Source organism: Rhynchophorus ferrugineus, unplaced genomic scaffold (genome assembly GCF_030347505.1).
Source record: "Rhynchophorus ferrugineus isolate W39M unplaced genomic scaffold, kcgeb_rfMv2 rfM9, whole genome shotgun sequence".
NCBI lineage: Eukaryota > Metazoa > Arthropoda > Insecta > Coleoptera > Curculionidae > Rhynchophorus > Rhynchophorus ferrugineus.
In genome coordinates this window covers 32,429,968-32,455,106 of record NW_027472588.1, presented here as the reverse complement: position 1 = coordinate 32,455,106, position 25,139 = coordinate 32,429,968, and the positions used below count along the sequence as shown (strand labels likewise).

At 31.1% G+C, this 25,139-nt stretch overlaps 2 protein-coding genes across 10 annotated transcripts in view; one reads left to right on the top strand and one right to left on the bottom strand.

The window, feature by feature from the left end:
- Positions 1-71: 71 nt before the first annotated feature.
- Sec61beta (Sec61 translocon subunit beta) lies at positions 72-1,081 on the top strand. The gene is made up of 3 exons (XM_076414552.1): positions 72-226; positions 518-714; positions 833-1,081. The coding sequence occupies exons 1-3, from the start codon at positions 224-226 to the stop codon at positions 918-920; spliced, it is 288 nt and encodes a 95-aa protein (XP_076270667.1). The 5' UTR covers positions 72-223; the 3' UTR covers positions 921-1,081.
- A 1,613-nt stretch (positions 1,082-2,694) lies between these two features.
- The window catches only part of Acsl (Acyl-CoA synthetase long-chain), a 58,533-nt gene continuing 36,088 nt past the window's right edge, over positions 2,695-25,139 (bottom strand). For 5 of the 9 annotated variants that reach the window (XM_076414539.1, XM_076414543.1, XM_076414542.1 and 2 more), the window contains 11 exons: positions 17,505-17,643; positions 8,258-8,473; positions 6,854-7,055; positions 6,561-6,788; positions 6,169-6,503; positions 4,667-4,806; positions 4,413-4,585; positions 4,171-4,318; positions 3,998-4,113; positions 3,649-3,924; positions 2,695-3,591 (listed from right to left, as the gene is read on the bottom strand). In XM_076414539.1, the coding sequence (XP_076270654.1) occupies positions 3,437-3,591; positions 3,649-3,924; positions 3,998-4,113; positions 4,171-4,318; positions 4,413-4,585; positions 4,667-4,806; positions 6,169-6,503; positions 6,561-6,788; positions 6,854-7,055; positions 8,258-8,473; positions 17,505-17,643 (2,128 nt within the window). In that variant the 3' untranslated portion in view covers positions 2,695-3,436. Of the gene's footprint in view, positions 3,592-3,648; positions 3,925-3,997; positions 4,114-4,170; positions 4,319-4,412; positions 4,586-4,666; positions 4,807-6,168; positions 6,504-6,560; positions 6,789-6,853; positions 7,056-8,257; positions 8,474-11,485; positions 11,597-17,504; positions 17,644-25,139 lie in introns of all 9 variants that reach the window. The other 4 variants (XM_076414534.1, XM_076414537.1, XM_076414536.1 and 1 more) reach the window with 1 other exon arrangement.

Below are 25,139 nucleotides of genomic sequence, written 5' to 3'. Positions count from 1 at the left end.
ATTAATATTTTGTATTGTATAAGTTGGTAGGTAGGGTAATTCAGAAACGTCATCAAAATATGTTGTTGACATATGCTCGTGGAGCTGCGTGGATGAGTGACGTGTCAACCTAGTGGCAGTTATATGGAATGTGTTGAACTTCATTCACTTTTTAACTAACGGTGTTAGTGTACGTTTATACTATTTTCTGTAGTTTCAACGAAATCTATTATATTTCACAATAATGGTAAGTATATATGGTCGGCTTTATATATTTTCATTCATTTTTTGAATAAATTTTAATTTTTCAAGTCATGTTATGAATATTATTAAAATACAAAACTAGGAACAACTTTTATAAAATTAGAAGTAATTGGAACTATTAATAGTGTGTAACTTTTTATTACAACTATTTATTATTAGTTTTATTAGTAGAAAATATACTTTTATTATATTTTTAATTATTGCATACTAAATTATAAAGTTAAATCGTCGTAATAATAATACCATATTGTTAGTAATAAGTTATTGTTTTTAGCCAGCTTCACCAAGTTCAACCAGCGTTGGTGCCGGAAGTAGGTCCCCAACAAAGGGTGGAGCGCCAAGGGCTAGTACAGGGGGTACTGTAAGACAAAGAAAGTCTACCACAACAACAACCACTGCTAGAAGAAATACTGGAGCTGGTACAGGTGGTATGTGGAGATTCTACACCGATGACTCTCCTGGCATCAAAGTGTAAGTCATTGTCAGTCACATATTCATAGTTCTATTATTCCTAAATTATGATTTTTACATCAATATGTAAAGTAAATATCAAATAACTATAACCTGCTAATACATTTTCTTTTTTTAGTGGCCCCCTTCCAGTCCTTGTAATGTCTCTTGTGTTCATCGCATCAGTATTTATGTTACATATTTGGGGAAAATACACTAGATCTTAATTAACAGGGAATTAATTAGGTTAGCTTTCCTTAAATATAGTTTAATATATTTAAGTGCATTTTCATTTATTTACATTTTTTTATTACATTGTTATTTTTTTCCTGTTTACATTAAATAATTATAACTCTATTTAAATAAATTATATAGATTTTTCTTAAAATTGAGTTTTATTACTTACAAAAAATATGTAATATAGTAAAGCAATAATTACAAATATTGCTGAATTCTGTTAATTACTGTAACATATAAGAATCATGCTAAAGTTGATTTATAAAAGAACTGACTCCAATTTGTATTTACAGATTTATAATTGAGGCCTATTAGGTCAGAGCTATTGAGTTTAAATAAAGGGGTTGGAATGTGAAATACAGTTGGGTAGTCAAATGTACTACATAATTTTTAATTATAATTGGTCTCCATATCCAATGCTAAATTAATTCTGAATATATGTACCATTGAAAACTCGTAATACCTATACAGAAGTTATGATCAAAAATTCAAGTTTCCAAATGAAGAAAATTATTAAGTACGACGGTATTAATACGATGGTAGTATTTGTTTTAAAATGGAACAAAATGAATATAGTATTTGTTTTAAAATGGAACAAAATGAATATATTCATCAACAGCAATAATCCATTTTTATTTGTACTATATTATGCAGGAATACTAGAAAAAATTATTGCAGAAGGTTTTTATGCCTAGGATGTAATAAGTCTAATATCATTACAAATTTATAATAAGCACACTTTAATTCAGTTGAAGTCAGAGACTATTTTAGAACAAAAAATTACTTTTTCTGTTGCTTTTGCCGCAATTATAATAGTTTCATACTATATATAGTTTCTCTAGTAATGATTTATAAGTTTAATTTAAAATTTCGAGGCTATCCAGAAGAATTGATAAATAAGCCTTCGAATAGGCGTATTTTAGCCTTAATTATAATATATCTTGTCTTCCACACTCATTGGATTTGACGCACGAAAACTCCTATAGTTTGGTCGGTTCACCTTATTTCTTCACCCAACAGAAGATTCCAACTTGCTTCTCTTATTTTACTGAAGCTAAGCACTGGTGTGGTTTAGTTAAATTTTAACTATACGCCATTGGGATTTCAATAACAGGCAATGTATGAATTAGGTCAGTTTCAGTAACAGACGTGCTCCCATATCGTCAAAAATGCTAGAAGTCTTAATATGCTTGTCATCGAACGTGCGATCAGGTCAAGAAATGTATAGTATTTTATTGAATATGTCTATTTTTAAATACTTTTTAAGAGACATTTGAGCTTTTTGAGCAACATTTAGGGTTATTAGAGTTTGAGTTTAAAGCTTGTCCAGTTTTCAATGCTGCCCAAAATGATGGCCAATGTATACAGTTGAAAACAGATTGAGAATCAATAAACGTTCCACGTTCCTTCATAGACTGATTGGTATGGTAAGTTGCTCAACATAACAAATTTCAGTTTCAGATTGATTTATTTTTGCCTAATTATGCGTATGATTCAACTGTTTAAATATAAATTTTATTTGTCGTTTTAATTTGAAATTTTTTCTGATGTTTTTGATTTCATAAATAGCTTCAGTTGCGATTTTTTACACTTGGCATTAAGTCCCAGATAATACATGTACTGTACCAAAGATGTTTACTGTTATGATTGAGATAGTTATTCCTTACCGAAGTTTACGTAGGAGGAGGGGAACCTTTTAAATAATTGATAATTGCAGCTTACTGGGTTCTTATGAGAGCAACTTGTGAACAGAAACAACGCAAAAACATTGTAATTTTTATTTCAAATAAATACGACAAATTTCTTAGCTTACTGACTAAAAAATAAAAAGTGCATTTTTACAGATTTAAAAAATATTTAATACAACTTTTATCCTATAATAAGTACTTGTCTCTAAGATCCTTAATATTCTATTTGACAAGCAAATTAAAAACAACTTTTTTAGGAAATGAAACTCTAAAAGTAGAGGGTATGGTTTTAACATTTAAAGCAACGAATGTTATGAACAGATGAGTATCATTAAAGCGAAATTTGTAGCAACTTAACCAACTGCGTTGTTAAGCTTAAAGGCTACCATTATCTTAAAGAATTGGACAGTTTTAGGATTTTTTCACACGCCCATACCTACAGTCTTTAGGAAGATTCAAATTATTCAACTACAATGATCAAACAAAACATACTAACAAGAAATAACAGGAAATATTGAAAGAACTTATCAATATAATTGACTATATTAGAGCGGTTTGATATAGAAATTAGAAGTAAAAAAGGAGTTGCCCTTATTGTAATTTCATTACAATTGTGCATTTGAAATGATGAAAGAGTAAAGTTTTTTTTTTGATTATCAACTAGTCACAAATGAAATAGTTTACTTTTTTGTGTAATCTCAAAGAGATACTCCTCTTTAAAAGCACCATTCCGAGCACAATAATATCTTTTTTTGATACATTGTAAAAATTATAAATATGTAATCAATCACTATCTACAGAAAAATGTTGGTGCCTTCTCAAGAAGCATACATTCTCTTCAGTTCGCATTGGTAACGTTCTTGAATGTCTTTCCTCTTCAATTTGAATGCTGCAGTTACCAGACCCATGTCCGGAGACCATACTTCAGCGACGATTTTGACAGCTTGGGGAATCTCGAATTTTTCCAGTTTTCCTACAAACACGAAATCAAGAAGATATAATCACAATTAATTTTCTATAACCATTTTACCTTTCTTTCCATGATCTGCTAATTCGGCGCATACAGCCTTTTCCATTTCTGGTAAATCACACAATTCTTCAAAAGACTTTTCGCCCAGACCTAATTTAGTGGCCAATTCCATGAGTTGCGGCTGATTGGGTACGACGAGAGCAACGCAATACAGTTGTGTGGATTCTCCATAAACGCAAATATTATCCACAACTGGACAGGTTTTAAGGATAGCTTCGACTTTACCCAGTGAAACATATTCGCCAGCTTGTAGTTTCACCAAATCTTTCTTACGATCTGAAAGGGATATTAGTTAACGTTAAAGTCGATTGACATATGTGTAATATGCTAATTATCATCAAATACTCACCAATAATTTTAACAACGCCATCATCATGTACTTCGCCGATATCACCAGTCTTGAACCATCTTTTTCCGTCGGCATCATAAAACTCTTCTTGGGTCTTGCCTGGTGATTTATAATAACTACAAATAAAATATAAGTGAATATAACTGGGTACTAGTTTTAAAGTCGAACATTACCCAGCGCTAACATTATCACCACCAACGATAATTTCTCCTCTGGGATATGGTTTGTCTGTTACCCTATAATTTCCTTCTTCCCAATTTACAATTTTAATTTCACATACAGTAGTGGTAGCTCCTACTCTGCCCAATTCAGTATCATAAACTAAAAATAGCACTTATTAATATCATACTAATTTTGTTTAATTGTTTTCCTACTTTTTAAATTAAATTATATAAGTTACAATTAAAAAACTTACAGTCTTGTACACAAGCACATGAAGTGGTCTCGGTCAATCCATAACCTTGGATTATAGTAATACACAGACAGTTGTTGATGAGTTCATGAGTCGATGCCGACAATGGAGCTCCTCCAGAAATAACTAATCTTAGATTGCCACCTAATAATTGACGAATAGGTCCAAAGATGGATCTACAAAATAAAATGTGAAAAAGTGTCTATTTTAAAACGGCCAACAAAGGAATGGCTTTTTAGCTGTGTAATTCCTATTACCTATCGATCAGTGGTGTACGATAGCCTCGCCTTCTCCATTTGGTTTTGTAATCATAAGCAAATTTAAAGACCAACTTCTTAAAACCACCGCTCTTGCCAACTTTGTCCTGTATAGTTTTCGCAATTCTATCTAAGATAAGCTTTAAGAACAAAAAATATATAATATAGCACAAAACTAAACATAGTTGAAACTAATTATTTATATGTATAAGAGGATAAATCTGATTTCTGATGAATTAGATGTCGTCAGTACTATCTTTGTATTTCATCCAAAGCTTTTATGTTTACAAACACTATACTACACTATAATTACATATTTACAATTTCAAAAATGAAAATTGGCAACTACTAGTAGACGTCTTGCGTCTTTTTCATTAAGATGAATAAACTGGAACATTTTGCGATCATAAAATTCTTCCTTTCAGATGGATCAACCTCTAGGTTATTTATCCAAAGTTGACAAAAATGAACGGGGATTCTGCTCCTTTCATTTCAAACGCCCGAAAAAAAGTAGGCAGCTGAATTAAAATTTTTATACCACAATTTACCACCACGGATAAGACATGGGACAACCATTACACTTCCGAAAGAAAGCAGATTTGAAGGGACCCTATTAATTGATTACCCTGAAAAGAGCAGAACTATTACAGGCCCATATTGAACAAACCACGGAAGAAGAATAAAATCAGTTAACCCATTCATTGACCCCATTCTCCTGACTTGTCACCTTCAAACTTTCATCTGTCCCCCAATATATTGAAGTCATTCGTTTCTGGGAAAGGATAAATATTTTGACAGCCGCTTAGACTCTCAAGAGAGCCGAGCAAAAATACTGAAGTTAGAGGAATGCTGACCACGTGAGCTGATGTCAAAAAAAGATTAATAACTGGAATGAGCAGCAAAGTATTTGTTTTCAATCTATATAAATATGAATACAATTGTGGAAGTCTATCTAGGGAAAGATATACTATCTATAATTTCGAATACATATCGCGAGGAAATGAAGTAAAAGCTCCATCACGTTCAATGCGTCTGTTGAAATCATACAACTAAGTCCAGTATTCTGCAATTTAATCCAATTGCAGCATTGCAAATTGCTGCTGTGGGAATTTAAAAGTTGTGGAAAACAGGTATCATAGTCCTGTAGTGTATATAAAGATAGTTGGGAATAAGATTAATTGTACCAGGATGGATGAGATACAAAGGATACTATTAATAAGGTGATATTTTTCGACTGAGTATGAAGCAATTAATAACCTGTATTAATGTATTAATCTCAACTGCATAATATTTAGTTTAAAGTACAGGCAGACTATTTGCTATTATAATTAGCCTACTTAATACATACATAAGGGCTTTCATCAACAAAACAATATCAATTATAATTTTAAAAAATAATTTTTGTTGGCCAAATAATTTTATAACAAGTTAGACTATTAATAACTACTGGTTTTATAGTTATACCAGTAAAATCACCATACTACATAATTAAGGGTACTTACAGGTACGCTAGTCATACAGGTGGGTCGCAAGACTGAAGCATCGCCTTTAGTACCTTTTTTAATCTTGCTAGCGGAATCTATCATTGTAGTGGGGCTTGAATAACCAATAGCTACGCCGGCACACAGGCAGATAGTCTCAACCAGCAATTCAAACACATGAGCCAAAGGCAAGAATCCGATCATGACGTCAGTCTCAAAAATTTCGGTAGCGTCACAGAAAGCCTTCAATGTAGTTACCAAATTTTTGTGCAAGATCATCACGCCTTTAGGCACTCCAGTGGAACCACTGGTGTACATAATGATAGCAGTGTCATTGGTCTGTGGTGGTTCAGCTTCTATAATGAGCATACAAATATTAGCTCGAGATATATTACAAAAATAGTCTTACTAACCAATAGCCGAATCTCTTCCCTTCTTAACGACATCAGTAAAACTAATAATTTCGATATCACTCTTGTAACCAGTCTTATCAAGATCTTTCAGCTGATCCTCCATATAAACCAATCTTTTTACCGTCGGTGTGAGCTCAAGGATTTTCTTGAATTTGGGCATTAATTCGTACGAGGTTATCACAGTCTGCACTTGGGTTTCGTTGATTCCATGAGCTATAGCTTCATCGCCTACATAAAAATAATAAAAACATAATTCTTATTCTAGTCCCGATTGTTCTAGTATTTATGAATACCTAACGTGGCATAAATGGTAACCAGGGGGATGTTCTGTTTAAAGAGTCCATGTGCGGCTATCATCCATTCAGCTCTAGTTTCAGCAAAAATTACTATGTTTTCTTTTGGTTTACAACCCAGCTCCCTTAAACCACTACCAAATTGCTTGGCTAACGTGTTAACTTCCGAGAAAGTCTTCCATCTGTATTCGCCCATTTTATACTATAGAATAAAACATTATTAAGAATAAATACATATAATAGGGAACATGTTTTTATTTCTCAATGTTATAATATACATAAAAGTTGTCAATTTATAAACTTTTACAATGTTAACTTTGATCCATCACAAATTTAATATATATTTTTATATACAAAAGTTTATCGTATTTAGAAGTAGATGAATAGTATGTACGTGAAACAGTAATATCTATTTTTAAATTCTATTTTCAACATTCAAAAGCTTATTTTATTTTCTTTCTAATTATACATTTAGTATACACAAGTTTTATTGATCAGTCAAGTTTGCTTTAAGTCTAAAAACCAATTCGTTAAAACATTGAAGGCACTAATGGACTGTTACTATATATTGTTCATGTTTATTATTTTGGTCTATGTGTAACTTGTTTGTGAATTCTCAAGAAGACATAATTGATATTTATTTATTTTATAATATTATCTTAAGGACTAAGATTTTTTAAATTATGGAATGCGAATATTTCCAAAGCATTGGCAAGTTGTTCTTTACAGTGTTATTTATTCATTTATTTGTATGCCTTATCAGAATAAAAACAATTAGGGCGTGTCAAATATTAGTTAAATGTGGACAAACATAAAGAGACGTGATTCTAATAAAGGAGTATTTCGAACCAAACTTCGGAACTGCCGGAACCAAACTGATTAGTAAAAAAGAAGTAGAGAAAATGATAAAATCTTTGTAATATTTACTTTCTTATTCTTGTGTTACACATGAATTTATTGATAATGTTTGTAAATGTTGATTTCGCCCTAAAATGAATAAATAAATGAATATTTGAAATTTGAAAACATGGATTACTTTTCGAGTTATTACAGTTTTATATAAATAGAATAGAACAAAAAGCAAACATCAAGTCGCTTTATAAACAATGGAATAAGGCGAATAATTATGAAAATAAGTCAGCACCATTCACCGACAGGTGCATTTTTTGCACAAAAAAACTAATAAATACCTGAAACGCTCTAAGAAAATACTGACAATTACGTCGTTCCTGCTACAAATGATAGTGATACAAATGCATTGAGTTTTATTAATGACATAACTCGACAATGAGGCTGTGACGATATTCACCTTGAAAACATGAGTATGTAGATTAATAGTAGGCGTTGAGCGAATAAACGTGACCGGTTCTTTGGTTATCATCTCGTACCTGTTTTCAAACGTACCTTTTTGAATATTCTTCCGTTAGATTGCTTCTCGTCTTCTTCGCCTAGAATCTCCCTAGTTCCTAGACATCTTTTGTTGGGGTATTTTTTATTGATGAATTCCATCAGTTTGGCCATAGTGTCGATATTCTCGCGGATCAGGGAGACGTGGAGTGGGCTAGGTTGAGTGGTCGATCTGTAGGTAATACTTTTGCTGTCTTGGGTGATGGGTTGCGACTGTATACGGAAAATAATAAAATGAGTAAAATCGATTTACGCGGTAGATATTTTTTGCTTATTAATAGTTTAATTGTGCACGTGTAGTGTTTGTAAGTATACATTTTAGAGAAAACTGGCTTTTTAAGGATATTCTTTTCAGATTTTACACATATTGCAATATCGGAAGCATATTTTTCCGATAAAATGTAAGCAACTATGTTCGTGCAATTTGTTAGTATACCAAATAGCAGTATGCATGCAAAATAAGTAAATATATAACCTTGTACATAATCATCCTATTAATTGAGGTCCAAATACATTCCAGTAGGGTAATTAAATAAAAAATCAAATATAATAAACGTGTATGCTTTCGACATATCATCAATTAAAATCGCTAAATTGAGGATAATGTTGAAAAATTACACGTTGTCAAATTATACGGTACTCCGTAATTTTTCTGTTAATGATCTTGATGAAAGATTGGAAGATTATTTATCGATAGTGTGACATCTACTTTTTGAAACAATTTATGATGTAATATGGTGAAATATATGACGAATAAGGCTTTTCTTTGTTCTAAGCCAAATTTTGTATTATATTTCAGTATTTAATTAAAATATTGATAACGCGAATATGATGGCTTAAATATTTGGAAGATTCCTCCACCTTATACAAGCACTTTTTAAAATTTACTTCTAATTCCAGTTTTTATTAGTTTTTGGAGATAAATATATAGCATTTTAAGTTCCATATCACATCTTAGTACAAAAGTAGATAATTCTGGATCCCTGTTTCTTCTGTGTTCTCTCTCTTTTAAGGTTTCTCTCACTCACTTATAAAATTCTATTATAATTGGGTTAATCCAACCTACGAAAGAAAACTATGGACTACGATGAATGCTTTATCACAAAAAATATAATAATGGAAGACTTTTTCCCTTGTATTGAAGCGGTAGCAAAAAAATTAAAAGAGAGAGATTAAAGAGATTAAAAATGTGCGAAGAACAAGAAGAGGAAATATTGAAGACACCAAGTGCTACCATTAAAATAAAACGAGATACAGAACTGAATTGTTTCAATGCATGTATTAACTTTAAACTCTATCTTTAACTTTTTCTTGATATTATTATTTTTTACCTCATTGACATAATATCATAGGTTTTATTTAAATTATTTAGTTGATATTGAATGGAAATCTTCTTTTTATATCCATTGATATATAGAAGCACCAATTTTTTAAATAACACATGGGACGAAAAATCCCGGGCCTAACACATAAATGCCACTAGTTTTGTTACATTCGCCACATTTTCAGTTAGTACTAACCTATATGATATTCTACTCATAAGGTTGTGAGTTTTATTTTTTTGTTATTTTCAAAACAGTGGATTAAAAACAATTTCGTGTTTAAATTTTACACTGCTTCTTGGGGGAAAAATTCCGTTCGAGTGAAGCAATGGCTAGAAATGTGTTATAAGGACTCCGCTTCATAGAAATAATAATAAAACGTTGGTTTGCTGACTTCAAACGTGGTCTTAGAAACACCGATGATACAGAACGTAGTGGATGTATACATACGAGGTGGTAGTACCAGAAAATTGAGTAACCAAAAAGTAAAGCTGCGTGAGTTAGCTGACATTGTAAAGATATCAAAAGAACGTATTGGTTTTATATTGCATGAGCATTTGACTATGAAAAAGCTTTGTTCAAAGGTGGTGCTGCGTTTGCTCACTGTTGACCAAAAACAAGAACGTGTTGATGATTCTGAGTAATGTTTGGCCATGTTTAAATGTAACAAACCAGAATTTTTGCATCGATATGTGACGATCGTCGTTTGAGTGGACATCAACTGGTGACAGGGCTATTTTGAGGCAAAAGATAAATCGTTCTACAAAAGTGGCATTGAATTGTTAGAGCGGCGTCGGAATGATTATGAGGCTCTTGATTGAGATTACGTTGTTGAATAAGTACACACACACACACACGTAAAAGCACTTTTTTTTAGCTACCACGTCACTAGCTTGTAATTCTGATTTCTTGTGTGTAACTTGACGATTTTGGAGAAGACCACGTGTTATTTTTTTTAACAAGGAGATGGGAGGGGTCTTAATAGTTCTACGTAAGGTCACAAAAATTGGAAGGATAAAATTATACTTTAAAACAGATTTATAACTTGTGTTATATTTCCTTTATATTCTTACATAATAAATATTAAACAGGTGATCAGAAACTCATAAAAGTCGATTTACATGATAAATGGATGAAAATACATAGTGATGTATTTATCCCGAATTCATCTTGTTGTGTACTGATGCAAGTACAACAAAACTACTATTGTTCTGTTGTACTTGCATCAATACACAAGTAAGATAACCGTTACGTCAGTTTGTAAATTATAATTGTACTAAACATATCTAATGTAAGATGTAATATAAAAAAATCAAGTTATTAATCTTCTTTGACATCAGCTCACATGGTACAGCGTTCCTCCAATGTATTCCTTTTAATAATCTAGGGACTAAAGGCTGTGAAAATATTCATCGACCAACTTCTTCATGTCTTTCGGGAACAGATGAAAGTCTGATTTTATGAATTTAATTTTAGATTTTAGTAATTAGTAATGCTCTAACCAAATACTTAAGCCATATTCACAAATAAAGTATATTTCCCCAGCTATTATCGCTATTCCGCTACTCTATCTAAATCTAGTAGGTTACTGGTGCTGATTTCGCCACAACGTAACCATCATAACTTTCCGTCACCAAAAAAACTCTCTCCAACGTACAAAAGATGCCGTGCCATACTATCCGATCGAATCAAGTTGGCCGTGGGCCAGTTTCCGTCGTTTCGCGAGAGAAAAACAAACGAAAAGACGGCCTACTCAATCCCGTTAATGCAGGTGCGTTTCTTTTCGAAACCGTTGCGACCGAAACACAATGGGGAGGGTCAGTTCCATGATATTGGGCATGCTTTCGCGCGTTCGAGAGAGTTCGTGCGTAGGCGTGGCGGGTTCGTCACCCTTATATTGTACCTTAAACTTTTTTTTAGTCGACCTTACGGCAACATTATTATTTTCCGAATCCTGGGTGATTTGAATGGAGACATCGTCTTTACCCTCTTTTTCCGTTTTGGCGATAAATGCCTATAAATAATTTCCGTTGAACACAAAAAAAAGGATTCCGAATCGACTGTGGAAAGATCAACGTCAAACAAAAAAAAACAAATGACTATAATAAATCGATCCATAGCTTGCGCGATGTATACACCAAAAATAAAAGGAAATACGTTAATATCCCTTTGTATTACATTTTTATAACAACACATCCATAAATCCTATATCTGTTACTGATTAAGCTTCAAAGCTCCAGCCACCATTTGCTTAAAAAAATCTAAAGCGATACCCAAACGGATAAATAAATTGTAATATTATTTCGACAGTATAAAATTCGTCATTATTTCGTTTAATACCAAATTAAATAAGTTGGGGGGATGTCTGATTGCACTTATTCAATTAAGTGCATGTTTCAATTTATTTGTTTGCACTTTGATTCTAAAATAATGATTCATTCTCAGCCTAAAACAACTAGTAGGCAACAGTAAAACAACACTTTTAAGGTATAATATTTTTCTTTTTTTTAGTACTTTGAATAAGCGCATTTGTGAAAATTAATAAAATCGATATAACGATATTTTTTCAAAAAAGTATCGGAATAAAGAGAGTATCAACTTGTTGCAAATTAAAATATTGTAAACCTAGTGTTTACGAAGGAGAGTATTTCGAAATTTTGTTTTAAGTTGTTGTTGCTTCTTTTTTTGGAAAAATAATTTTGCGTGGAAAAGTAGGGTTGGAGTGAACAAATATCGATATATTATTTAAAATATCGATTCTGAAACCTATATGGACATACGGAGTTCAATTATGGGGATGTTCTGCAAAGAGTAACATAAATAAAATACAAATTTTTCAGAAGAAAGTTCTGAGAGGCACCCAAATACTATAGGACTGATTAACTACATCGAGACCTTCAGTCAGTTAAGAAATCAACACAATTGCAAGGGGGCTTGAGGAAAGACTCCACTCTCATGAGAATATTGAAATATTGCAGGTTTTGGATATCACCAGAACAGGACACAGACACAAAAGAATCAAACCATCTCATCTTGTGTAGTGTTATGTCGTGAGTTGCATATAATAAAAAATACAACAGTGACATGTATAAACATTATTACACCAGAGACTAAGATAGGGCTGATGGGTCCTCCTAGTTATATACCTAAATTTAAGTTATCATAAAGACAAATTGTAGGTTAATCGGAAACAACTAGTAACAATGTAATAATTAAAAAATAAAAAATTAATAACAATTCAATCATCAAGTTCAATATACATTTTGAAGTTCTTATATTTGATATGAAACGAAATAATAACCAATCTCCTAAATCACTATTACATAATCCGCATTTAAACAAAAAATAACACGTACAGCGACCATGGTCCTGACCAGTAAAACCTTTTAATCTACGATAACTTTGAAATGTTCTTGATCGCTGGCTCATAAAAACATCAACATCTTGGACGATTATCGCATAACGTGAGCCTAAAACAGTGTGGATGATCGTTCTTGTCCGTGGCATAACAATAATCAAACAATGAACGTGCGTGACCTCGTGTGTGCCGATAAATGTTATTGCAAAACTCTTTAAAAACTGCAAATGCTCGGTAACCAACTGATTATTTATAATTATCACATTGGTTCGCCAGTAATAGGATAATTTATAAACATTCGACGTTATAAACACTATATAACCCTTTCACCTAGCAATTGTTATTTGTAATACGTTAGATTCTAATCTGGAAAAAATAAAGAAGGGTTGTATCAAGATATAGTTTACGCTGGTCGATCAAAGCAGCTCCAGAAAAGGTGAAGAAAATCATAGTGTTCCAGTTATTACCTCAAAAAGTAATATATATAGTTTGGCTTTCATTTTATTGAAAATTTGCACATAGAGTGAAAACTGTAACCAAAATAGTTCATTTAAAATGAAAACAATAACATGGCAAACATTTTTAAGAGTATAATAATGAATGAAAGGTAAATTCATCACCCAACATCCATTCTTCCTAACACAAAAACGGCTCGATCAGGTGGTACGATTAAGAACATATTATCATCAGTTATTTTCAAAAAGGAAAATGCTAAACCTAATTGAGGATTTGATTAACGAAATCAAGAAAATTAAATGTTTAAACAAATGTTTAATGAAACAGAAAGTGTTATCTCATCAAAATATTGTCCACTATCGCGATGATGCAAATGATGTGTTAAAATTCATTCATCTTGCATATTAACTTGCCCAATACGGAGGAACTTACATATATAGCAATAGAAGAAAGAACAGTGCCATAAAATATTTATCCAGACAAAAGTAACACAAATTAGAAAATATTAAAAGATGTTTGGTTATAAATTTACCAAACCGAGAATTTATGAAGTGAATATCGCAAGTATACGAGGGAAGCTTGAAAATATACAAATTAATATTTACGAGAGTTGAGGCAAACAAAATTATCCTGAATAACAGAAGTAATGGCGCCAGACTTATGCCAACTGGTAAAACAATCTGAGTCAAAAATTATTATTCTAATGAAAATTTGTGAAAAATATCCAGTTGACCCAAAAAATTTCGATCGCAAACCGTGTTGAAATAACGTCAATTGAAATGGTGCGAGTAACTGTTGCAGGACAATCGTAATAACATCAGAAAAAAACTCAGATTAAAAGACATCAATTATTCGAAAATATCGGATGAATTTGTTACTGTGACTTTAACATACTTTTTACTTGATTTTTCTGTTCGTGCTCTCCAAGCACTGGTTTATTAACATATTTTCCGCTTACTCTTGTAAATAAAAAAATAATAATACGAGATCACTGCAATATTTTTTTGAATGAAGAAATTAAACCGTTCCGTTTCCGTTCTAAAAGACAATAAACGCTTGTAGTATTATTTAATGTAAGTATAGTTACCAATGGACCAAGAAACAAACCGAATGATATCAAAGGTGAAAGTCCAAGAAAGGAGATGCAAAAGGTATTTTTAGTACAATCGTTACAGATTAAAATGGGGTCAGTTTGACCGAAGCGATATATATTTACAATAAATAGATGGAATGGTTCAAAAATAAACTTCTGTTATTTTTGTTCGTTCGCTGATTAACAGTTTAAACTAATAATTTCGTCAAATGTACTGTTATTTGAAATGTAACAATAACAAAAATGTTCTACAAAAAGTAGAAGAAAAAGTATTGCGATTTTTTTTTCGATTCTACATATGTTGAAAGGCCACATGTGGTACAGGCACATTAAAATCTGCAGGAAGTGGGTAAAATTGCTTAAAAATGAATAAAAAACCAGTTATTGTAGTACGACGATCTAACATTTATAAAAATAAAACGGTTACATCAAAACTGATTTATTTAGGTCAATGCAGCCGCAAAGTATATTGCTCTATTGAAATCATTCCAAGATTACTGAAGCTATGAATACCGAAGCTTAGAAAAATCTCAAAAATTGTATACAGTGGAAATCTGGGTAGAAATATTGTAGTTGTGAAGATTTGTTTCAATAATCAAGTATCAGTTAGTCCTGCGAAATTTGACCCATTTGGTTTAAAAATTTATGGAAAAAGAGTTCAGTGGGATCCTTTGTGATCTGGAAATCACAGCTGGGGAGGGGTGCTCATAAATTTGGAAAGATGAAGCCCCTAGAGTATGTGGGTAGGGATTTTATAAACGGATTTTGGGATATTGTGGGCAAAGTAGGTTTACGTGTTCTTGGTAAACCTGTGTACATTAAGTATGGCTAAGACCTTTTATGACTGAAACCCTATAATTGCTTGTGTTCATTTTTATGGGGATGAGAAGTTGGCCTTTTCTCGACATGAGGACAAGCTGGCAGACAAAGGCCCAATCGATATTTTATACAAGGGCCATCTGCCCAAAGTGGACTACCGTCACAACTCATAAAAACTTCAAAACATCAAAACGTATGTTTCAATAATACAAAAAATCATTCATGGAACAACTGATTGACTTCTGTTAGTAGTTCTGAAGTTCCTGTTATAAATGAAGTCATTCCATCAAAATGTGATAATCAGAGTACACAGTTGAGGAACAAATTCAGAGACGTAAATATAATGGTTTGGACATGTCTGTCGAATTAAAACTGAACGAAATTCTCTCAAACTTTTGTGACAAAATCAACCATTCTGGTGGAAAAGGACACGGATCAAGATCATAAAACGCGACCTGAAAAATGGGAAACTAACACTGTCTCAGGTTAGGATTTGGTGAAGATACTCGACGTCTTGTGCTACCAACTGCAGCGTATTGGTTGAGAAGTAGACACTCTTGACGATGACGATGAAATAATGAAAGAAAAACTTTAAAAAGGTCATGGCCAGAAAACAACAGTTATTTTTTAAGTTTATAGATCTTAAGTTATAGTGCAAATTAAGCATAAAGAAGAACTTTTCTTAAAAGTAAATAAATTAAAATCACAATACTTTTTCCAAAACATAAAATTAAACCAGATTCTCTTACTAAAGTGATTTTGGATTCATCGAACATCTGACTTACATGTTATCCTGAAATATTACAACTGTTTTATTTATTTTAATTGATTTATTTTAATCAGTAACACTGACAACATCGCTTCTAACACGACTGTTGGTCAAGAAAAATTGGTCATCAAAAATATCACTCTTCGGTATATCAGTTTATTCTGATTTTGTACAAGACTTACTAATATAATTTATATGTAATTTTAAGGATTTTACAATAGCTTTTCGCCTCTGTAAGTTACGTTATTAACCGTTACTTTATTATTAGTAATTATTATTGTATGTACTAATAAGTTACTTTGTATGTCATTGCACCGAAGTGTAAATAAACTTTTTTCAATTACGAACTTTAATGCTCTTTTCTAACATAAAAGACTGATTTCTAGTTGAATGGTTACATCAATAATCAAAACTGTCGCCTCTGGAGTTAAGATAAACTTCAAGTCAATATGGAAATACCAACACATTCAATGAAACTAACTTAATGATAACTAACTTTATGATTTAGTTTTATGGGCTACTTGTTTTTCGAAAACAAACCTATCAGAACATTACAATAAATGGTGACCGCTCTACAACTATGATCACTAACTTCTTCGTTTTTGAATTTAACCAATAAATATATTATTACAAACATAATTAATAATGGAGGTGACTACGCCGACAGCAAAAACATATTTGACGACTTGGAAGAAAACATTGGCAGCGTTATTATCCATATACGGTTTCAAAAGTTGAAAGAAGACGTATACAAAGCTGAAACTACAAATTAGAACAAGTCATCATCAATCATATTCAAATAGACATGGTAAAAATTAACTCTAGTCAAGGCAATTTCAAGCAAATTTATATAATTTATTTGTGTTTTATTGCGTTTTGGAGATCTATATCTCTAAAAACAAACCCTTTACAGTAGGACTGATTATCTTTTAATTTATAGGTAGTTGGTATTTGATATATCTTCAAATTTAGCCATGCCAGATATAAGCACGCCATGAAATAGTACAGATTCCAGAACAGTTTTAATGTTGGAACATAAGATGAAACAATGGAACTTAAGATGTACTAGAGCACATGAACAATTGTAAGTAAGAATAAAACTGATTATCACTACTAAATTATTTATTAATTAATCAAAATACAACGTGCCATGACCTGATGAGACTTGACCCAACAATCATGTCAATGATTGTTTTATATTAATCATGCATCATATTAAGAGCAAATCAATCAAATCTATTGGTTTATTTTTGAACCATTACGAAAAGAGATAACATGCAACATTTATCTGATTAACTTCTCCGCTAAGATTATTAATCTCAAGATGCAGGCGAAGTTTGTGGCGAAGCGAGCGCATGCGACCGTATAACGAGCATCGGCAAAATCGAAACTGCATCTCAAAATGTAATACTATATCAAAACCTGACCTTAATTTTTTTCGATTTTTGTCGCTGTTGCCATGGCCTTTGGAGGAGGACGTAGATAGGGAAGGTTATAAAGTCGTAGATAAAGGCCAAGGTCTGGAGTATCCCCAGCCCTATGGTGAACCCAATTCCCTCCATATTCCTGCAAAAAAATCAAAATAGTTATTAAGATGAATTATTTTACTATAAAATCTTATTATTTTACTAAATATATATATATATATATATATATATATATATATATATATATATATATATATATATAACAAAACAATATATAAACTTTATAACTGGAATTAATTAGAATTATTTCAACATTTTTATATAAAAAATGTAAAAACAATCAACAAAAGTATATTGTACTAAAAATATGTTTCTAATAGCTCGGAAATATGTACCAGACGTGTTTATTTTTAGGTTTTGAGTTAAAATAAAGTAGTTAAACGATTAATGGCAAAGATACTATTACAGAAAATATTTTTGGCGAACTTTGATTATGTTGTTGATATGAAGAATATTGTAAACACTAATTTTTAACTGTTATGTTGTAACTGTTTTTAACAAAAATATTATGCGAAGTTATTAGACTGAAAAAAGACTAATTTCATATTATTATTTTTGCATGCTAAATAAATGAATAAAATTCACATACCATATCATATAATCATAAATGATTCAATCGTAATTCAACAAAGAAGGCGCAAAAGACAGGATTTTTGGTTTTAGATGATTTTAGATAATATTATTTAATGAAGTCGTCTATAGCGCATTTGAAAGATAATAGTTCATTGAGCATTCTAGGCATAAAAGTAGCTTTACTAGTTTACCCAGTCAAAAGTTATTGCGTTTTGAAAACAAAGATTCTAGATGGTTAATTTTGTAAAAATGCATCAAAGATTCATCGAAAATTGTGGTGGTGTTTATGATTCCTCAAGTAAACGCTAGTGACAAAATTAGTTTGCGTGTTTACATCTTGTGGCATCGATATTGAACTAAACATCGACCAATAAACACTACTACAAGATCAACAATTAGCTTCAACATGAATTAATTTTCATCATTTCATCATGAACAATTCGAAAATGCCCAAAAACCCTTTCATTCTATCATCAATAATTGATACGATTGAAGTAGGATATAAAAAAAACGACCAAAACTGAGAAGAGAAAGATTGGATTGGAAATTTTGATGATTTTGATATCCATCATATAGACCGGATTTAACTCCATCCGACTGCCACTTATTGCGGTTTCTACAAAATTCTCTTAACAGTACCATCCTGTGCAGAAGAAGTGCAGTTTCAATTTAATTTAAAGCAACTCTGTACAAAATCACGGTTCAGTTTGTCAGTTCTTGAATACGTATCCCAAGTATGGTTTAAACACAGCAATAGTATGCTTGAACAATTACAAGGGTTCCAGGCCAATAAAGTCCGAATGCTCTGTAATTCTGAATGCATATAATCCATAGTATAGCTGAAACTAACCCATTATATCAGGATTTAACAACATTCATTAAAAATATGAAGGAGTTTTCTGTAATCTTAAAAAAAATTCCTAGACGACAAAGGGTTATGAAATAATATAAAGATAGAACAAAAACTACCTAATCTATTATCAGGATTGAGCAATATTCAATAAAATATCAAGGAATTTTCAATAAACCTGAAAAAATAATTAAAGGCGAAACGCTTAATATAACACCAAGCTGGAACAAAAACAATCATAAAACCACAAGAAATAAAATACTCAATAAAACAAAGAACTCGTGTAAACTTTTCTGAATAATTTACCGAGACCTATCAAACAGTTACATGCAACCTAGCCCAATAATGATTATCTTTACATCACATAAATAGATGATCATGTATATATTATATATATAATTCTATACTGATATAAATTTGATAATTCCAATAAAACCACAACAAATCATCCTATATTATAGATATTTACAATGTTTTGTTTGAAGTCAGCGAAGCTATTAATCTAAATTAAGTGTGTATATAAATAAGTGTAAAAATAACAATATTACATACAATTAGATAGTTGCAAGTCATACATAAGAGAGCAATTATTATAGGCATGCAACTGGTTGGAAGTCATAAATCAGCGACAGGGGCTAGTTCAAGTATATATGGCCGGATTAGTTGTATTGCTGGTTATCAAGCAATAAAACTGTTGATAAGACCACATTTAGAGGTATTTACTGACGATGATTTATACACTTACCAATATATTTTATAGAAAATAAATAATACAATGTAACAACTATAGTCCAACAATTAATACAAATCCCGTTTATTATACCTAAGCCTCAACAACAGGTCAAACAACAAAAATATTATATACTATGACACCTGCTCATAAAATTCTTTGTTAAGAACAAAATATAGATAAAGATGGCATTGAGTTTAGGAAAAGTTTAAATATAGAGAAGAGCTGTTTTCCGTAATATATTTAAGTAATTTTGCAGGTAACCATAACTCTGATCTGTAAATTTTAATAAATATGATCAAAAAGTAAAACAATTTTTGGAATATAACTGGTTAACTATTCCGAAATTCTTATATTTCTAAATTTATTTCGTTTCCTCTAAAGGAATATTGTTTCGAAACAAAATAATTGTTAATTGCAATGTCATTAAAAACCTTCTTCTGTTCGGGATTATACACTACAATAGAGACATAGGATGTTTTTGACCGATAATCGATATATTTTTTTAAATCGGTATTTGTTGAAAGAAAGTATCAATATTTAAAACAAAATATTGATAATTTTTAAAAACAGACTATTGAATTTTCAATTTGCGGTTTTTTCCCGCTGGTCGTATTTAAAATTAAGTACAGTAGCTTTAGCTCCTCTGCAAAAATTCGAGCTATTATACAAAAAATATCGATAGGGTTAAAAGGAAGTATTGATGTTTTTAATTCTCCGATATGTCGATATTTCTCCGCGGCAGACATCCCTAGTTTATACTACCCAGTTCTTGATGTTATCAAGGAAATGGGACTATATATAAGGTTGGAGAAAAGAGGTGCCAACAAATTGTGGGTTTATTTCGAGGTTTTGGAAGTGGTGATATGACTGCAACTGACTAAGAACGCTCTGGTCAATTGAAAATAATTTAATAATAAAAGTTGAGGCACTGAGGAACGCTCAGTTAAGATCTCTACAGATTAAATATAATACGTCAATGATGAGTATTGAAAGCAAAATGGTCGTTATAGAAACAGAAGTTCTATAATAGAATTTACAGAATACTGAATGTGCAATAATATTTTTCTCTGAAACACTTCAAAAGATTGAAGTTAATAATAACTTGAATAATAAACCCTCGTATTATCTATATTTCTGTATTGGTAGCAATAACTGCTGTCATACAACATCTGACGTTTTAATTCAAGATCATCATGTGACATATCGTGCAAATGAGGGATCCTTGGGCTTTAATAATGACATAATTAGATATTACAGGATCATTTGTCCATAAGAAAGATTTGTTGGCGTTGGATCCTGCATAATCTCACAACTGTTCATGATTAGAAAGAAAAAACATTTAAGGAGCATCAGAAGTCGTGTATAACATCTACAGGTGATAAATTATGGATATGAGTCTGATATAAGAAAAAAATCGAATGTATTTGTTCTTGAAGGTTCGTCTTGCTTCAACAAAAATTATTCGGCGAAGAAGCACATCGACGCAAATTGTTGCTAGTTTGTTCAACGTTCACGATCATTTGTTTGCCAGAAATCTTCGGAGAAAATCGAAAAATATCGAAGATTGGGCGAATTATTTATCACGCACGACACGACAATGCAAGAACTTGTATACCACGGTTTTAAAAAACAAAAAAATCAATTTCGATTATGGATATTGTTTTTCCATTATTAGGCTATAAATGTAAATAAAAACTCTGGTAGTAATGTATATAACTATCCACAAAAATCCATAATTAAAAAATCTACTATGCTATATGCTATTGTAGCGTTCATGTATCGTGATAAGAAAGGTCAATAATAAATCCAGAATCGCAATTGCAATCTAGCTAATTAATATCAAATATAAACCAATAAAATCCCAGCTTAAATACTTAAAAATAGAGAACAATACCCATGGTAATCAAAATCAATACCAACAAACGTTGTTCGCATAATACGAAGCATTGTATTTTAAACAACATGTAATTTTAACAATATTTTTACAAATCTCAACGGATTTTTAGAATGTTCTTCCAATTCAACATTGTGTAAGTTTAGAAAGAGTAGTTATTATATTTTTATTTACGTAAAATATGAAAAGAATAATATAACATTAGTTGTGTGTCCTTAATTGTATTATTTACCTAAAGCATACTGGTATTACAACAAATTTTCTTGAAATTAAACATTCCAAAGGTTAGAACAAAATGTATATGGTAAGATATCTTAATGATATGTCTCAACAAGATTACATGATTACAATATTGCACAATTAATGAGCCAACATTACGATGGGAATAAATTATTTTCATTTTTGTATACGGCTACTTTATTTAATTTTTGTGTGGAAATTTTTTGATAACATGTCCTCAGAATAATTTTAGAATAACGTATAATATATTTTAATATTCTAAAGATATTAAAACAACGCATCATGCAAATATCTGAATATGAATTTTGCGAAATCCACAACACAAGTCACATGAGTGAAAATAGAACACGTATCACCTTATTTGAAAATTATTTGATTAGTCCCAGAAATAGTCAAAAAGTAAAGGTGGCAAGAAACTGGACTGGGAAGGACAACGGGGGACAAAATGGATAAAGCCATACTTGATAAATGAAGTCCAAACTCTTAAACGAAAAATCTAAAAGAACCAATATATCTACAATTTATATCTACAAGAGCTATTAGCATATAAATTTGACTCCTTATCTCGCTCTGAATACCAACCAAGAAGTAACAATGGATCATGGACCAGAGAAAATAAACAAAAAGCACAGCTCTTTGCTGAACATCTAGCTAAAGGTGAAGCTACTCCGAACAAAGGGTAGATGAATTACACCGTTATTACTAGTGATAAGTTAAAATCGCAAATATAACACTAGTCCCTTCAAAACAACTAGCCAAGGAAATAAGAGTACATTTTAATCTAAAGAAAGTAAAAGAAATCTTAATTCGATCTAATCACTGGAGAAAAGTTTAAAAAATTGTCTAGAAAATATATAATAAAACTATCAATCTAATAAAGACAACCTTTAGAAATAATTATGATGACTGATCTTACAGATTTAATCCTTTGTTAATAATTGTCTCGAAACTTTGAAAAAATGTTAATCAAAAGAATAAAGCAGAATCATCTAATACCAGATAATTAGTTTGAATTCAGGGAAAAACATTCGATAATCAACCAGACCCATACAATAAGGGACATCATTGGACGTTTTTGGGAAGAATTTTTTTTTAGACGTAACACACGCCTTCGACCCAGTTTGGCACGAAAGCTCGATATATAAACTAAACAAAATTGTTCCAAAACAATGTGTCGAGATATTAACATCAAATATTCAGAATAGTAACAAGAAGATGTACAAGCAGGTGTACCCCATTGTAGCGTCTTATGACCTATACTAGTGATATACTTAAACTGGAGAAGATACAACTCTATTAAGAGTGGATAAAAAAGAAGAAGATAAAGAAACTTCGGAATTAGCTAACTAATTCCTATCAACATGTCAAACAAAAGACTACCATAAGTCTTGAACTTAAATAGCACTATTAATACTATATGGAGATAGTGCCAAACATTTAGATATGGCATTGGATACCAAATTGAAATTGAAAGAACATGTTAAGAAAAAATTAACAAGGTGTTACGTAATGCAACACTCTTATGTATGCAATAAAGACTTAAAAGAATATAGAGATCTAGGAATCGCTATAATCAAAGAAGAAATCAAAAGGTTCACCGGAAAACATGAATCTATACTATACCTTCATGAAAATCTAGAGGCTTTTCAGCTACTAGATGAATAACATATCGTTCGCAGACTGAAGGGTCTAAATCTTGCCAATATCAGCGAGTATAGCATCTCGTTGGATGATATATAGTGCATAGATAAACTAATTTAAAACATATGTATTGAAAACAGCTATACACTTGTGGGAAATAAATCGATAGTAAAAATAGCCTGGTAACATCACAGACATTATAAAAATTACGATTTTCATGTAAAAAACACAAAACATTCCGTCAACTAGAATTTTTTCATACATCCAATATATTAATTTAATAGTTTTATCAAAGATGTAGTAATAATATCTATAAAAACGCAACAATTTTATGGAAACCAAAATATGCTCATTTGTTATTGTTAAAATAATCACATTAAATAACTTATTAAAGAGTATCACGACAAACGCCTTAGGAATAAAATAGCTTACAAACAGACCAATAAACTTAATTAATGTTAAAGCACATTTTAAGAGCTTAATATATATAGTTGACTTGATAAAGAGTTTGACTACATAACAAAAGACCCGAGATACAACAACACCATTCAAGACTCAATCTAGTTTCGTAGAAAAATCCAACAAAAACCAGTTGTTTTGGTCGTTAAGATCAAAATTTAAACGGTTGAATGAATACGTGAGTTAAGGATTTTTCGACGAAATTTAAATTAACAATTGAACTGCGTTGCTAATATCTCAAGAGCGAAACATTGAACTAGTTACACAGTCAACAGTTATTTGCACGCTAAAATGTTTATAATATAATTACAACTTTTTTCTTTTACAACTTTTCTTAACATTTTATGTTTATTTTTGTAGTTTCCTCTTATTTCTTTAATCTAGGAAAGTTATCACTCTATCGTTTTAGGGACACCTGCAACCTATGTTGATTTTTAGTCCATTCTACTCATGTAGTCGTTTTCACCCTTATCACCCTGTATGATTTAAATCTTGTATGCTCTTATATTTTTATTTCTTTCTCTGTCCAAGAGCGTTTTCTCAGTTATTCTACGAAGTAGATTCTAGTAGTAGTTAAGTTTTCGCTGCGTCAGGTTTTTCTGGTAAATGTCATAACGGATACTAGTACTGCCTTGCAAATTCTTGATTTGGTTTATATTTCAATATTTTTATAAAATATTAAAATGTATAAATTTATAATTCATTAATTTAAACAATTTTAATATCCTTGGCAATGTTCTTCAGCCATATATAGGTTATACAGGTATTTAAACAAATGAATGCTGAATCTGATTCAATTTTAGCTAAAATATTTCTACCGTGATTTCCCCATCTTGTATTTCCTTATGTAATTTCTTATTCTGCTTCTGTAGTCCTTCAAAACAAACACTTAAATTTGCTTGAAACATATTGTAACTAACCATCAATAGGTAGATCATACTCTGCATAGTGTACTATGTTTACTACGTCTCTAGTGATGAAAGATTTGACCATCCTAGATGGTCCAAGTCAGGTGAAACAAAGTGTTTGTGTTAGTGTTAGACAAATTAGTAAAGGACAGTGGCTATGGGAGAAGCTATTAACAAATGTTTTGTAATAGATCACCATCTCTTGATTTTATAGACAGATATGGTGCAAGAACCAATTAAAATAAGTAAAGCTACATCTAAAGCACTATTAAATTTT

Coding starts and splice junctions, on each gene's coding strand:
- Sec61beta (XM_076414552.1), top strand. Junction 715..832: donor GACTCTCCTGGCATCAAAGT/GTAAGTCATTGT, acceptor TTCTTTTTTTAG/TGGCCCCCTTCCAGTCCTTG.